This window comes from Opisthocomus hoazin, chromosome 1 (genome assembly GCF_030867145.1).
Source record: "Opisthocomus hoazin isolate bOpiHoa1 chromosome 1, bOpiHoa1.hap1, whole genome shotgun sequence".
Lineage (NCBI taxonomy): Eukaryota > Metazoa > Chordata > Aves > Opisthocomiformes > Opisthocomidae > Opisthocomus > Opisthocomus hoazin.
The window spans coordinates 77,142,351-77,159,104 of record NC_134414.1 but is presented as its reverse complement, the minus strand read 5'-3'; the positions used below and the strand labels follow the sequence as shown (position 1 = coordinate 77,159,104).

Genomic DNA, 16,754 nt, shown 5'->3' with positions numbered 1-16,754 from the left:
AAAACAAAAACAACTAAAAAAACCAAAACCAAAAGCCACTTGGTTTTCAACATACCCATGTTCCCCAGCCATCGCCATCGCCAGCCCGTTTCCGCCATCCACCCCGCCTCATACTGAAGCTTCTGCATAGAAACAAAAGAGCTTGATCAATTAGATGTTTAGTAGTATCATCAGCGGCATTTCAATGATGCATTACAGGGCATCTACAGATTATCACAAAGATTACATTTTTCAATGGGCTCTACAGAAGTATACAAGTTACCAGTTAACCTGGAAATGAAAAATTGCATAAAAACCTAGTTACCCAGTTTTGTAGTAATGCATACTGTAGCTCCTGTTATGTATCAAAACACACACATACACATTTTGTTCTATTCACCCAGAATACAAAAAACTCATTACAACGTTCAGTTTCCATTATGATTTATTAAATTCTTGCTGTCCATCACACATCTCCTATAAATAAGGAGTAATAAAAGGTTCCTAAATATAATTGCTATCGTTCATGCAAAATATTGCCCAAGTCAGGAACAATCTTTTATTTCCTGTTTGATACTATCTACATGGTGGGATGCAGGCAAACACCTCCTGGTACTAGAGACTGTATTTATTCCACCAATGGATTTACAGCTAACCATAAAACGCCTAAACACTTGTTGCTCCAAGTACATACATCACATAAAAGCAAACAAAACAAAGGGCATCTTATGATCAATGAAAAGCCAGTTACTTAAATGATCTAGCAGATCTATAGCTAGGTTTGTGATTTGTTTCTTTGGGATTGTTTGTTTGTTTGTGTTGGTTAATAATAAATACATATACCCAACCAGCCAAATTGCTGTTTTCCTTTATGCAAGACACTTATCCCTGGACCAGGAGCTGTACACAGCAGTGTCCCCTGATGAGCTATTAGTTGGCTAGAACAGAACTGGTGGAGAGCAAGAGAAACGTTTTGGACTGTGGCCAACTGTTCACTGCACCCAAGTGATTCACATTAACTATAGCTGTTGTAACACTGATTTTAAAATACTGATTAATGATACAGTAAAATCATGAGGTCACTGCCTGCTATTACATCTCTCACTTTCTACTCTAACCAGTTCCCTAAATAAAAACACTGTTTTGTCTTTAAGGGCTATCAGCTCTAAACTGAGGACAGGACTCTGAAACTAAAAGGAAATAGATGTAAGCCAGTCACCTTTATTTTATTAAATATTTAATTTCTATTCCTTTACCGTCCATAAAAATGCACAAAACTACAGCAAATACACAGAAGGAAGCAGACTGTTTTTTTTCATCCTTGTTTGCTTTTAAGAAGATGCCTATTCTCTGGACTATCCACAGCATCATCCAGTAACAGAGCACAGAAGCTTCAGTCAGTCTCCAGCCCACCAAAAAGCACATACAGCTGCGGACTGAGATAACAATGCATTTTGGTCATTTTCCTACCTAGGCCTTCTGCTGCACTGTTCTGGAGACTGTCTCATTTATCACATTAAAATTTTGTTTCCCCTGAACCCGGGTGAAAGTTGAATTCTAGCTTTCGTCTCAACTCTGATTTGTTCTAGAGCTACCAAGCAGGCATACTATGAAATCCAGTTAAACCACCCTGGATTGCAGGCATGTTTGACTGCAGAACAAGAAACAGCTGCAGGGAAGTTTTCGTAAATACGATCATTTTCACAAAATATTGCAAAAGTGCCAAATTAGGCAACCACAAAATTATAGTCAAAGCAGGTATAACCACCTTGAAAAGACAGGCTTCGGTTGTATGTTTCAGGACCCCTGCAAATGCACAAGCCCATGATGCACCTGGTTCTATTCTTCTTCTGGTTGCTGTAATTTGATACATAACCTACACACATGTATATACTTACTAAGATTAATCACATGTCAAGGAGATGAGCTCTACATCAACAACCAAAACAAAGCAATCCCTCCTCGCTATGTTGTATTTTCTCTCTAGGTACCTGCATTTCTTACCTGGAGACAAATTTCCAAGACCTTGTGCTTTCTGAAATTAATTTGTAGTGGTTTAGACTATATCTAATAGATATCACAGAACTCTTAAGAAGTAGTGAGAAAAATGAAAGGAGATGAGCTAGATGACCACATGAAATACAAAATAGACTTTTTTCCTGTATGGGACTGTACATGCTGGAAATAGCTAGATGATTTCTTTCACATGGAAAATTTGTATTTTTCCATCAGCTGAAGTCAACTGTAATTCAAATCTATCACTTCTGGCTAAGAAGTTCTTCCAGAAAATAGAAAAGTGTAAGTTCAAGAAAAAAAGAATTTGTTCATGAAAATAACATCTAGTGTATTTAGATATCATAGGTATCAGTGTATGAGCTCGTAAGAGACCAGAATTTTAACTACTGATTACACTTTCTCCTTCTTCATAAAGGATGACAAGTCTTAAAGGCTGGCTACAAAAAGGATGAGGCGCTCTCTTCACAAGGAGTCACATGGAGAGGACAAGAGGCAAGGGGTACAAGCTGCACCAAGAGAGGTTTCATCTTGATATAAGCAAGAATTTTTTTACAGTGAGAAAAATCAATCACTGGAACAATCTCCCCAGGGACATGGTAGAGTTCTCATCACTGGAGGTTTTCAAGCTGCAACTGGACAGGGTGCTAGATAATCTCATCTAGGCTTCCTTACCCATAAGGTTGGACTAGATAGTCTTTTCACATCCCTTCCAATCTGGCCTGTTCTATGATTCTATCAAAAGGAAAACCTCATACAAAAAGAAACTCTGAAACAAAAACAAAGAACCTCCAAGACTGTATGAAACACACACTGTAAGTCACCACAACAGTCTAACAAAGATGTTCTATATTCCTACCACCAAGTTCTTGAAAAGACAGGATTTAACAGGTAGTTACTCTGGCCCCTATAGAGTCAACCTCTTGCTTAAACTCAAATATCCACTGCCCGATAAACTGAAGAACTGGCTTTATGAGAGTAAGCTTTTCTGAAACCTTGAAACACATTTACTTTTTATTCAGGACACTGGAAGGTGAGGAAGGAAGATCTCTAGTCTAAATGCCATTAGATCAGAACACCACAATCAGTGGGGCTAATCAAAATCAGAATCATGGGTACGTGCCTAGTTTGATTAAAAGGAGAAATGAGAAAACCAAAACTGCTTTAGGTTAGTGTGTTAAAAACATGACATATCAACTGCTCAAAAGTTGTCTTCCTACAGCCCGCAAAACTAGAGAAGCTAGACTGTAATGCCTACTCATAACATCTGATACTGATTTAGCATTTCCTTGGCAGATGTGATTTTCGACTCAGCCAGTCCACTTAAATTCTAAACACACAAGTTAGAAACATGGTACTTCAGTGATTACTAGATGCCTCTGGCTCAAGTCTTAAGAGTCGTGGATTATTTTCTTGATGCTGATATGAAAACCTGGGAGAATAATTTCCCCTTCGTAGTCCCAGGAACTGAATGATTAACCAAGGTTTCTGGACTATGGAGAATCCCCACTGCTGAAGACTTGTGCTTACAGTGCGAATTTTTCCTTGAGAATGAAGATAACCTCTACAGCTGCCTTGCTGAAACCTAAGGAACAAATGAGCATGAGAGATATCTTGCACAGGATATATTAGAGGAAAAGTTAAGCAAGATTTGAAAGAAGCTCATTGGTTCATGAAATAAGAAATGTAAGGATGATACGATGCTCCCTCTTTAGGAATCACAATGAAGGCATGACTAAGAGAAATGCTTTGTAAAGAACTCTTGAAGTAGGGGCGGGGTGGGGGGAGGAAATCAAAGCAGGGGAGTTAAACACTCATCACAAGCAGGCCAATTTCAGACAATAGTTCATCTTTCTTGCGATTATAGTATCTCACTTGTTTCAGAAGTTTTCCCTGTTTTCACCAATTCAAGAGCACAGATGCATAGCGACTTTGTGAAAGTAAACCACCATAGTTATTAGTTTTCAGGGTATCTCTAGAGCCTGAAGGACAAGCTATAAAGTGACCCTTTACCCAGATGAAAATGCTCATATTCTGAACCTGTGAGCACAAAGAAATCTTCAGCAATTAAAAAACAAAAAAAAATTCTAACAAACTCTGACACTGCACAAAGGCCTGTAAAGGTAGAAATAGTATTCCTAGGAATAGAATCAAAGTTTTCAGTGCAAGACAAACAACCTTTCAAGAAAAAAAATAGCCAAGTTAAGAACTCCTGTAATCAAAATTAACATAATATGGCCCTGCATCTCTTTCTAGACCACATACAATGGGTAAAATCTTACCGTTCTACAAAACAGAGCTCTTTAACTAAAATTCAAATTTCTATTGGGCGATCCTTTTCAAAAGTGAAGCTAGACAAACTAAGAGTTTTGGTGCTTTGTCCATGACTGGCAGCTCAGAAATACTCTGTACAGCCCACTAAGAAAAGACACGTACCATCCTTTTGCACACCGCTTCATAGGCCTAGCATTATAATTCCCAATCCACAACCACTTAATCCTACTACTAAAGGCTGCTAATCAAAGCCTACAGATCAGGTAATGGAATGAAATGTTAAGTCTCTATGTTATGAATTCTATAAACATGTCTATGGGTATAGAAGCATTGCACAGCAATTGTGAGATTTTCAGATCACAAAATAAGGAGTGTAGATGTGAATGTTGATGTTAATATTATTTTTAATCTCATCACAGTTTGATGCAGAAAAACTATTTATTTAAAATACTTTAAATCCAGGATGGTGTGCTTGTAAGACAAGTGGCTTTCCATTATCTCAGGCAGCTGGAATAATACCAGTAACGGACAAACCCTGGCCAAAACCACAGATACTATGGGGAAAACTGCTTGGGAGCACAGAATACAGACCTCAATGACTCTGTAAGAAGTGAACATGGATCCTCATGGGCTTTTTAATTCCAGGTCAGTACTAGCCCAAACTTGAGTTGCCTCTGCCACACTCTTCAGCATTCCCTTTTCCAGGTATATGGTGCAGACATTTCTGCTGCCTCTTCAAGTAGCCAACTTAATCTGGCAGAAGACACACTTTACGGCTCTGCACTACTGGAAAGCATATGAACTATTTACAAAGACAAAATGAGGCTGTGTTGTGACTCAACAAATAACTCTGCCAAAGTTGTGTCTAAATACATGGCACAAGTAACTTCTAATCCAGATACTCCAATTTCAGGTAACTGAAATCTGAGTGAAAGTGTAACACATTGTAACAGCAAGTTTGCATTTCTGACCAGAGTGAACATCTTGTCAATGTGCTGTAATGCAAAAGAACTCGATTTAACTAACATACTCGAACACCACAAGCCTTATTCTTGAAGGTGTCACTCTGCTGCTAACGGAAGTACAGATATGCTGGGCCACTGCTAATGAGTATCAGAATCTGTTGCCTGAATTGTAGATTAAATCCATCCCAGCTCAGCAGGGCTTAAAAGTTGTTTCCATCAAGTGGGTATTTTGTGGCCTGTTTGAGTTTCATGCATCTACATTCCAGCTCCCACATCAAACTCACCACTCTACTTGGCAACAGTCTGCAAGCTCTTTGAGGAAAGAACTGTCTAACATGTTTACACATTTCTCAGCACAAGAGTCCTACTCTTGGCTGAGTCCTCTGGAAAAGAGCTGCTGCTACAGGGTCTAAAACTGTTTTCTACCACATATTGAAAAGTTCAGAATCCAGCAAAAGAACTTAAAAGAAGATATTTCAAAAGTTTTTTTTAAGATACTGTATTTTTAAACCCCTGTGATCTGAGACACTTCAGAGTTAATACTACTGTTCCATATTAAAATAAACTAATCAGTATGTTGCAAAGCAACTGAATTTTATTCTACACGGGAAATAAACTCACATGGCTGCGTCAACTTAATGGCTGACTGCATCCAAAAGGGATGGTTCTGCTCTTCAATCTCTGCTGGCCTAACAGGCTTCATCCCTTCTTCCAAACCTTTACACCACCTCTGAACTCACATGACCCCTATGTTCATACTGGTGCTATGCGCAATTCAGATCAGTAAATCAATAGAAAATTGACATAATTTTGCAGGTTAGTCTCCTGCCCGTTCAGCAAGCTGAACTCACTCACAAAGGCATCAGACAAAGGCAAAGCAGACAGGCCAGAAAACAGGAATGGATGGGACTGCTCCTTTCATTGCCAGTGGGACCTTAAGGTTATCCCAGTCACTTCCAGAAACCGATTTTTAGGGTCATGGCTATAACCACCTAACTGTGGTGTAAATGTGGATACGGAGTTGCAATGAGCTAGCTACTCTTCACTAACTAGCTCAGCTTATGTTTTTTCCCCCCAGTAAATGAGAGGGGTAGGCTACCTCACCTTTTCCACAGGGTAACAGTTTTCAAAGAAAGTCACAATCAAAGAGCTCCCCATCTTAAGCCACATCTGCTCATTCGATAGTCGCTTCTTACTGCAAGCATCTGATGTTACAGGGTCAACCAGCAAGTTCTGTTTGGCACTTCAATAATTGATGATATTTTAAAGCAACAGAAATTAAATTAGCTGAAGGACATTTGAAAAAATTATCTGTCCCCTAAAGCACTCAACACCACCCCCATTTCCTGTGAATAAATCTTAAAGTGTAAATTAGGAAAAAACAAGCACTAAAATCTTGGGCAATTTAAATACTAGACAAAAAACTGTTAGTATGTTCGAAATACTGTTTTTCTAAAATATGAACACCCATGGCATTTGCTAGAAAAGCAAAATACCATACAACCCACACAAAGCATGGAAAAAAACAAGTCCTTCAGAATCAACTCCTTATGTGTACATGACTATTCTAAAACTGTGTTCTGTGCATACTTCCATTTGAGCTCGGCAGCAAAGAAATGATACTCTGACTTCCAGTTCAACCACTCCCCCAGAAAGAGACACAGGAACTCTTTGCTAAACTGATCCAGTTTCCCAACTGACTATTTTTGCAACTCAAAATGATCTTTATTTCAGATCAGTTTACTTTAGCATCAAGCACTACATACTTTACACACGAGTGTCAACTAAGAATTACACATTTCTCTTGCTGGTGAATCATCACAATGACCTAAAGCAGCTGTACAGCAGGTAACCATTAACACAAGAGCTGTACAGGATAAAAGTGTTTAGATCTTTTCACAACTGACTTGGAGTCTGGGACAGACAATCGTTTTAATTGTCACAACTTATGGAACCATGAGCAAGAGGTACAGAAAACAGCATCACCACAGAGTCTGCTCCAGCTCTCAGCAACCCATTTTCAAGAAGATACTCTTTTTGCTTTTCTACATGACATTTGAGACGGTTAGTTCTTTGAAAAATAGCAAGCCAGATTCAATTTGAGACCAACTGTCAATGTTTCATTCCCCTCTAGGAATAACACTCAGGAGCAGCTACAGTCCATTTAGAACTTGTCACAAGTAGTGGTTTAACTTGGTTGGATTTTTCTTCCGCTCACAGAAGGCTCTGGCTTCAGATTCAACATTTCTGCACTGTTTGGCAAAATGTCCCCCTGTCTTTCAGAGTTCCTCAGTGATGAGTGGCTCTTCTTCATAATTTTTGATTGCTATATTTAACCATGTAGTTCAATTCACTTTTTAGTACAAGTATCACCTCTTTAATACAACTGTTCTTATTGCCACAATACACTGGCGACAGACTTCAGCAACTAGCGTTGTTATTTCTCTTCTGCACTTAACATTCTTTTTGGGCTTCAACCCCAAGAGGACTTAGCACACTCACAATCTTTATGCCAACTCCTAAATGCCTAGATTCCAGAATAAAATCTATTAAGTGAAATCAGAATGAGAAGCATAGCTTGTGGAATTAGGACTCTCAACAGCAACATAGTGAACGGACTGTAAAGCACCAAAAGGAAATTCTCTTTCTCTCTTGGATCTGAAACAATAAGCGAGATGAGTATACGAATTGGGTATTCTTCCCTCAAACCCCTATTTTCAGCTGTCTGTTCTATTTGAGGACAGCAAACTGTGTTACTCTTGACTTTGAAAAGGAAGAGTGGGATGTTCATTTTTCTACCTAATAAATCAATAGCACTTGTTTAGGAAGTTTTTAGTTTGTGCACTCCTCAGTCTGATGACAATCCACTGCCACAACTCGCACTTTACACAAGAAGCCTATGCTGAGGCGTAGATCAAGCAGTGGGCAGGTAGCATAGGTAAACCATGATCCCTCCTCCCAAATTACGAGAAGGTGCCACTGCTGAACGCTATAGGATTTCCTAACACTTCCTAGACACAACTGAAGGAAGCATCCTTGCAAAGTTAAAGAAAAACTTGACAAGGCAGGAAAAGTGGGTAAGTGGAGTCGTAATTGTTGGAAGTAAGTAACTGGGAAATCTTCATGAGGTGATCAAAGCAAGGAATATGCGAATTCTGTGCTAGTGAAAGCCTCTGACATACACGACCTTCAGCTTCCCCAGATTTTCTAGACTTCAGGCCAGCAGACTGGTGAAATCTTGTCAAGAGACTATGTATTTTTGATTGATTTTATGTGTTTGTTTGGATATACATGTGTGAATATATACATCTATGTGTGTGTTTGTGTGTGCATGTATATACACAGAACAAATTTATCTGAGGCCTGTAACTAGTGATGTTCCCCAGGGGTTAGTACTGGGCCCAGTCTTCTTCAACTTATTCATCAATGACCTAGATGAAGAGTTAGAGTGCACCCTCAGCAAGTTTGCTGATGACACCAAACTGGGAGGTGTGGTAGATACACCAGAAGGCTGTGCTGCCATTCAGCGTGACCTGGATAGGCTGGAGAGTTGGGCAGAGAGGAACCTGAGGAAGTTCAACAAGGGCAAGTGCAGGGTCCTGCACCTGGGGAGGAACAATCCCATGCACCAGTACAGGCTCAGGGCAGACATGCTGGAGAGCAGCTCTGTGGAGAGGGACCTGGGTGTCCTGGTGGACGACAGGTTAACCATGAGCCAGCAGCGTGCCCTTGCTGCCAAGCAGGCCAATGGGATCCTGGGGTGCATTAAGAAGAGTGTGACCAGCAGGTCGAGGGAGGTTCTTCTCCCCCTCTACTCTGCCCTGGTGAGGGCACATCTGGAGTACTGCGTCCAGTTCTGGGCTCCCCAGTTCAAGAAAGAACTACTGGAAAGAGTCCAGTGGAGGGCTACAAAGATGATGACAAGACTGGAGCATCTCTCCTACAAGGAAAGGCTGAGAGATCTGGGCTTGTTTAGCCTGAAGAACAGAAGGCTGAGAGGAGATCTTATACAAGTATCTTAAGGGTGGGTGTCAAGACGCTCTTTTCAGTGGTGCCCAGCGACAGCACAAGGGGCAACGGGCACAAACTGAAGCATAGGAAGTTCTGTTTGAACATGAGGAAGAATTTCTTCACTTTGAGGGTGACGGAGCGCTGGAACAGGCTGGTCAGAGGGGTTGTGGAGTCTCCTTCTCTGGAGGTATTCAAAACCCGCCTGGACAAGGTCCTGTGCAGCCTGCTGTAGGTGACCCTGCTTTGGCAGGGGGGTTGGACTAGATGATCCCCAGAGGTCCCTTACAACCCCTACCATTCTGTGATTCTGTGATCTTTATTGCTGACCAGTTCGATTGCTCACCACCCAGATCAACCACTTTGGCAACAGAGAATGGCATGGAAACAAATCTGCTCTCTGGGCCAATGTTTTAACATAATGAGAAGACACCACTTCTTGAAGTTTTGGGTTTGTTGTTTTTTTTTTTTTAGGAGAAGTGACCAGGGCAGTTGTACTTTATGCTCAACTCAATGTTATCAATGTACACTGAGCAGGTGCTGATCAGGTCAGGCTTTCTGCAGAAAAAGAAGAGATAAGACATCCACTTTGCGAATCTCGAGAGGTAGCTGATGTCAGATACTAAAGAGGACCATCTCTCTGTTCACGTACATGCAGCACTAAACACGTACAGAGCAAAACTCAAGAACTCAAGTAACTTTACTAGCAAAAGTATCGATGATTATAGATTCAGTATTTAAATATGTAGATTTTCTGTTCATGGCAGCTTTTGAATAAGATTACTTAATTCCAACTGGCATCACATAGTCAGGTTCCCAAACGTTTTTCTGGATTTGCCTTTGAAACTCTCAAAGCTACAAAATCTTTTTTGAAGTAAAATCTTCACAAGATATAGATTCTATGTTTAGCCTTGAAGTTTTAAGTTTCTACTCAAGTTTTCTACACCCTTCATTAGTCCATTTATATTACTTTTATCATCAATTCAGACCAGCAAAACTACGAGGAATCAGACAAAACTAGTAAATGGAGAAATCAAAACAGTATTTTTTCTTCTACTGCCTAGTGTATTTGTGGATTCTCTGACACAGGAGACCAAGGATGCTAAAAGTCCATACGGGTTGAACAGACAAATGGAATAAAAAGCCATTAAAGATTTTTTTTTTTAAAAAAAAAGGTAAGAAACTACAGGAACTCATAATATAAAGGCAAAGTATCTCAGTATGTTCCTTTACTGTTACCTAGGTGAACTTTTGATCTGATACAATATATTCTCAAGTTTCCTCCTAGATTTAGAGGAAAGTGAAAAGATAGACTACAGTGTTTCTGTGTTTTCCTGGAAAAACATAGTTCTAAGTTCTTAGGACAAAACAAAAATGTCCTAATTTTTTAGGATCCCTAAATAAAACTCATATCTGAACTGCATTCTTGGCCTGAAGCTGTTTTAAGTTGGTATTTTAAGTACCCCTGACATCAAAACAACAGTGTGACAGTGCTACTTAGTGGAGACAGATCAATACGAAAAGTCCACGAAGAAAAAATGGCCTACACCAGGCAAACATGTTTGTAGAGCTTACATTAAAAATCAAAGTAGAAATTATGGGAATCACTGTGGAGGGGCAACACTTACAGCTTCAAAAGTCCTTACCAGCCAGAAATTAGAGTTCAAAGACATTACCCCTTGCTCCCACTCCCAATAAGTACTGTGTTATAAGAGCATTCTTGGAACTGCTTACAAAATGATGCAATTTCAGCATGGAAATCTAGGAAATAGTGACTGAAAAGATGATCTTAGAGGTCTTTTCCAACCTTAATGGTTCTATGAAAAGCCACTCTTTCCAGTTTCCCAAGGCTCTAATGTTTCCTGAAAACAACAGGCAGATTCAGAAACCAGGAACAGTATCCCTTCAATACAGACGATTATTTCAGTTCTTTCGTTCAACTGGGAGTTGCATTCAAGAGCATAAAATGGTAAAATACATTTACCTTACTTGGTAAACCACACTAATCATTTACCTTACATGCCACAGGGTCATGGGCTTTCCTATTTTTAAGAATTATCAGCCATTTCATGACTTCCTTTAAACAGCAACAGCACCTAGGTTTCCAAAGAATACAGACATTTGTCCAAGATGCAGACTCGTCATGCCCTGGACTAACAGCTGATCTGTGACACCTCAAAAAGATGAAGTCATAAATAGGGTGGACAGAACTTTATTTTTGGATATTCACTGACAACTAGAACCTGACCAAAAATGTTAGTAATAGTCCCCAGGATCCTGTGAAAATACACCGCATACCTCACGCTACCAGATTACTGCTAATCTCTAAGTCAGTATGGAAAAACTTTAGCGCAGTTCCCAATCCTATTCTGCGCAGCTTCAGCACTGCTTTCACATTTTGGCATTCAAACCAATACCCCCTGCGTTTGCAAGAATGACTCTGCAAGGCACCTGAACAGTGTCTTCTCCTGAGTGAAATTAGCTTTCTCTTTTTCAAGATTATTTACTTTCATAAATCAAGAAGCTGAAAAGGTCTGCATGAATTTAAGCAGATCAAATAAGGAGGTTACAGCCGATAATTTCCTTATGTTGGGATTTGGTTAAAGCATTTACAGATAGCTGGGAAGAGAAAGCAAAACCAATACAGAAGAGTTAACCACAATATGGCTAAGCTTTACTTCTGCAAGTAACTAAATTTCAAACCACCAGCTTCAGCACTATTGAATAGGTAGAATACCAACCGGGAGACCTGAAACTCTAAGATAGGAAATCAGTTTTTAAAAATTAATAAAATAAAAAATTAATAAAACATCACTTTCCCCAAAAGCTAACACCGAAATTCAGGGACTAGCGTCTGCTTAGGCATCTACAGCAAAGAATACAGAAGATATAACAAACTTTTCTATGGGTATACCAAACTAAAAGTATCTCCTAGATTAACTGTCATAGATTCCTTAACTACAGTAGCAACAGTCCTTTAGTTAGTTTTGAAGATACAAGGCACAGAAATGGAAGCTGTCACCACAGTCCAGAATTTAAAGCTGTTCCACACACTCACCTCTCTTCCACTAAAGAGCAAGAAAGTAGGGGGGTTTCCTAATTCTGACTTTTATATTACTAGTACCAGTTACTCCACACGAAATACAGAAGTTGGGCGGGGGGGGAACAGACATGGGAGCCCCTCCTCCCTAAAAACAGTTGTGTCTCCAATTAAAATGCTGTCTGGTTTCCACAACAGAGCAGAAAGCTGCTCTCAGGGAGAAGCACTACACAGATTTACCTCTTAACAAAAGACAGTTCCACAAGTATACTATACTACACATTTCAGAATTGCTCACGGTCTTATGCATCCACTTAAGATATGCTCTCTTACTTTCAACTTTCTTTAGAACTCCATGGCCACTCTTATTTCTATCTGCTTCCAGTTTTTCCTCATTTTGCTATGCTTAGCTAAACACATGGCACTCTGACCAAATTAATCTACATTGTATTCTTGAGGGAGGGTTTCAACATTTGGATATTTAGCTCCCTCGTTATATCTATACCAGGCAAACAAGCTGCTGCTAAGAGCTGACAGAGTTCTCAGTGATAATAATATACACCTTTAATTAAAACAGAAAAATGTTCAACACAAAAAAAAATTCATTCTTCATGAAATAAACAATAGCTAACCAATTAAATGGGGAATGCACACGGCAGGGTCAGGCAAGTTATTCTTCTCCTGCTTGTCCTGAACAACTGATTTATTAAAAACAAGGTCATGTTAATTTTTTCTAGCTACTCAAAACCCGGTTTTGTGTTTGAAACATTCTTACTTTTTTTTTTAATTCTCTAGTAACTGAAAGGGATGGTAGAAAGACTGAAAATTTGCCACGACACTTCTTTAAAAAAGACATCTGGGTCAAGGGATCAGAAGAGACTAATCAAAATCAGTACTCCATTACAACACACTATCACTGACTGCATCAGAACAGGCTGTGACTAAGAAAGAGTACTTATATACTATCCAGAAAGACGGACCGGAGCTACGTTTGAAAGGCCAATTACTGAGTAATGCATTGAAGACATGTATACTGTACACAGAAAAAGATAACAGGAATTTACTACTGAGGCTTGAAACATGCTAATGTATTTTTCCTGTTAGAGCTTTACTTTTAAAACAATCTGTCTTCGAGCAGTTAAACATCAGTGAGTCACAAGTCAGGTGTCAGCACTGTGCCTCTACTAATACTGTCCTACCAATGACCTCCAGCCTGACAGCTTGGGATTATTTACTAGCAGGGATCTGGTACCTTGTCCAGTGGAAGAAACAGACTGAACGAAAGACCAGTATGGTGGGAATGGCACGCTTCAGACAAGATGGAAAAGAATTTGTCAGAGAGTTGGATTTCTGTGTTAAATGACATAAACCTCAGTAAGACAGAACTATTCCAGAGATCAATTTTAACTATAACCCCTCACAAGTAACGGTAATTAGGCAACTGTTTGAAACAGTTCTATCTGAGCGACATTAGCATCTAAACATATAAAGAATTCAGATTGTAAAATTACAGTCCCCTGCTTTTGCTTCTTTGGACTACAGTGTCAAATTTTAGATTGCACCTGGATTTTAAATCAAGATGCGGAACAAATACCAACTCATCTTTTCCTGAAGAAAACCTCTCATTAAGACAAGCAGAGTATTCACAACCCTGCCCTTCTGAGGACTTTGACGTTAATTTTGAAGCATCAGAAATAATGGCATATTACAGCACACAACACACAGATTTTCTACCAAAAAAGTCACGTGGTTGTGATATTATATTTCTCTCCCTTCTTGAGGTTAACATGCCATTACCGCGCATCTCCCATCAGGGGCTCTTTGCTCAGTGTCACAGGTCAAGTCGATGGTAACTATACAGCAAAACGCATCGACATCCGATGGGGCAGGGCTGAAGCAGCACCAGCGAACACATCTGTCCCCCGGTGTCCGCACAGCCCAACACCATCATCAAGCACAGGTCCTCCTCCTCCTCCTCCCAGCACACCGGCTGCACCCAACACTATTGCTCAGCAAATACAACTCGTGACACCCGCAGACAGACACACGCCGCCACAGCCGAGTGCCACCGCGGGCCAGGCTGCGCCAGGGCCGGGGCTCCCCTCCCTCCCTCTCCTCCTCCTCCTCCAGCCTCCTTCCCCGCAGTGACCCCGCCGCCGGCACCGCTCGGGCCCTGCCTCGGGGCCCGTGTTGTGTCTGGAGCGCAGGCCCCGTGTGACGGGCGGGCGGGCGCACCGGGGCCACCGATGGCGGGGGGGGGGGGGGAGGGCGGCCGACCCAGACATGCACGCACCTGGCACACCCTCGGCAAGTTGCAGCGCGCGCGCGCGCCCGCGCGCCCAGGGGCCCGTCCCCCTCCCCTCCCCCCCGCCGCCCGCACCCAGCCCCCCTCCCCCGCGGGCAAAGCGGGGGCCCCCCGCGCCGGTTACATAACCCCGCGCGCCACCCTCCCCTCCCGCCGCCCCGCCGAGCCCCGCGCTCAGGGACGAGCCGCGGCGGGGGGGAGGCAGGGGACGGGGAGCAGGCCGCGGGCCCAGGGAGGGGCTGAGGCAGGGCAGGGGCTGCGGGCCCCGCGGCTCCTTCAGGCTCCCCCTTCCGCACCGCCGCCCTCCCCGCACCGAGCCGCCCCCCGCACGCGCGCACGGGGGCGCGCTCGCCGGCGCCGGGCGGCCACGGGGCCGGGTCCGCCGCGCCGCGCCGGGGGAAGGCGCCCGCTCCGGCAGCCCCGCGCCGCCGCCGCCGCCGCTCACCTTTCTCCGCGTCCCAGAGGCACATACCCGGGGCGCCGCCGCCGCCCGCCCCGCCGGGCCGTGTGGGGGCTTCACATCGCGGCTCCCCCCGGCGCGGACGCACGCACCCGCCGCCTCCTGCCCGCCTTCCTCCTCCTCCTCCTCCTCCTCCTCCTCCTGCCCGGCTCTCAGACCCGGCCGCGCTCTCCCTCCTCCCTCCCCCCCCCTCCGGTGTCCCCAGCAGCAGCCCCTCCTCCCCCCGCCCTTCCTGCGAGCGCGTCACGAGAGTCTCGCGCCACCAGCCGCCGCTCGGTCAACAAGCGGCGCGCGCCGGGCAGGCCAGCCGGCCCGGCCGCCCGCCCCCGGGGCGCCCCCTAGCGGCCCGCGCCCCGAGGAAAGTCGCGTGCGGCGCCGCCGAGAGGGCTGGGCAGCGCTCGCACCGGGCACGTGACGGCGGGGCGGGGCCGGCGCCAGCAGGTCGCGCGCCAACCCGCCGTTCAGCCGCCCGCCTGGGTGGGCTGCGGAGGGCGCGGGGCGGCGGCGCCCCCTGGTGGCCCGATGGGCGAGCCGCAAGCGCGGGAGCTGCAGCAGACATTTCACACCGGGGCGGGACGGGACGGGGCGGGACGGAAGGGATCGTCGTGCCCCCCGTAGCCCGGCCCTCCCGTTTCCCGGGGCCGCCGGGAGCCATCGGCTGGCGGAGGCGAGGAGGGCGGGCGGCCTGTGGGCACGGGGCTGCCCGCTCCGCTGCCCCCGCCACAGGCACGGCGGGGCGGGAGCGTCCGCTCCGCCGGGGAGGACACTGCGCCCCGCCCCCCCCCCGCCGCTTCCACCACCCGTCGCCGCTCCCGGGGCCGTCGTTCAGGGCAGGCCCGAGCTGGGTTGTGGCCACGGCGCTTCTGGCGGGGCCCGCGGCGCCTCGGCCGGGCCCTCCGGGGGGGGCCTGGGCTGGGCCGGCCCTGCAGCGTCCCCCGCCGAGCGGGGCTCCCGGAGGGGGCGGCGGGTGGAGGCTCACGGCCCGGCCCTGGCGGGGTGCCGGTGGCTCCCGCGGGGCTGGGGCGGGCTCGGGCCTCGCCAGGCCTCTCCCGCGGGAACAGGGCCCGTTTTTTCCCCGCGCTCGCCGGGTACGGGAGTGACGCCCGCTGGCTCCTCGTGTGTGGTTCTGCGTGTGTAATTAGCCAGGCTGCTGGAAGAAGGGCCGCGGTGCTACCTGCCCTTCCCTGGCGACTTTAAAACCCGGTGGCCGTCTCGGCCCCGTTTGACAGAGGGATCTCGGATTCCAGGACGTGAAGCTCACGGGTTTCATCAGGAAGAGCAGCGGTGAGGTAGCGTGAGAGCCCAAGGCCCCTGGCGCTAGCCAGCACGCTCCCGTGCCAAACCAGTCTCCACAGCCTGTGTGGGCCCTGCTCCAGTTCCTCCCCAGTTACAGCTCCTGGGAGAGCGCTGGGGATACTGTGAAGTGTGTCTGCGGGGCGGCTGGAAGGAAGGAAATGCCGGTTGTGGGCCGAGACAGAGGGTGTGAGTGGATCCTCATACAGGAAGGCGGGCGTTACTGTGACGTGGGAATGTAGGGGAAATAGGACACATAATCCTTAGGAAACCAGGCCTTATTAGTTGTGCCACTTACACAAAACTTGTTACTGAGTGTCCTGTTCTAATTCCGTTTCATGCCATTTGTTTTATAAATAGAAAGTAGCCCCAGTCTTACCACTGCATCCACTTTGATAGATCTGCTAGGAGTCCCCA

At 44.9% G+C, this 16,754-nt stretch overlaps 1 protein-coding gene across 2 annotated transcripts in view; it reads right to left on the bottom strand.

The window, feature by feature from the left end:
- The window catches only part of REV1 (REV1 DNA directed polymerase), a 61,537-nt gene extending 46,394 nt beyond the window's left edge, over nt 1-15,143 (bottom strand). For both annotated transcript variants that reach the window (XM_075426788.1, XM_075426792.1), the window contains exons 1-2: nt 15,030-15,143; nt 56-122 (exon numbers count right to left, since the gene is read on the bottom strand). In XM_075426788.1, coding sequence (XP_075282903.1) covers nt 56-112 — 57 coding nt within the window. In that variant the 5' untranslated portion in view covers nt 113-122; nt 15,030-15,143. The remainder of the gene's footprint in view (nt 1-55; nt 123-15,029) is intronic.
- Between the last annotated feature and the right edge of the window lie 1,611 nt (nt 15,144-16,754).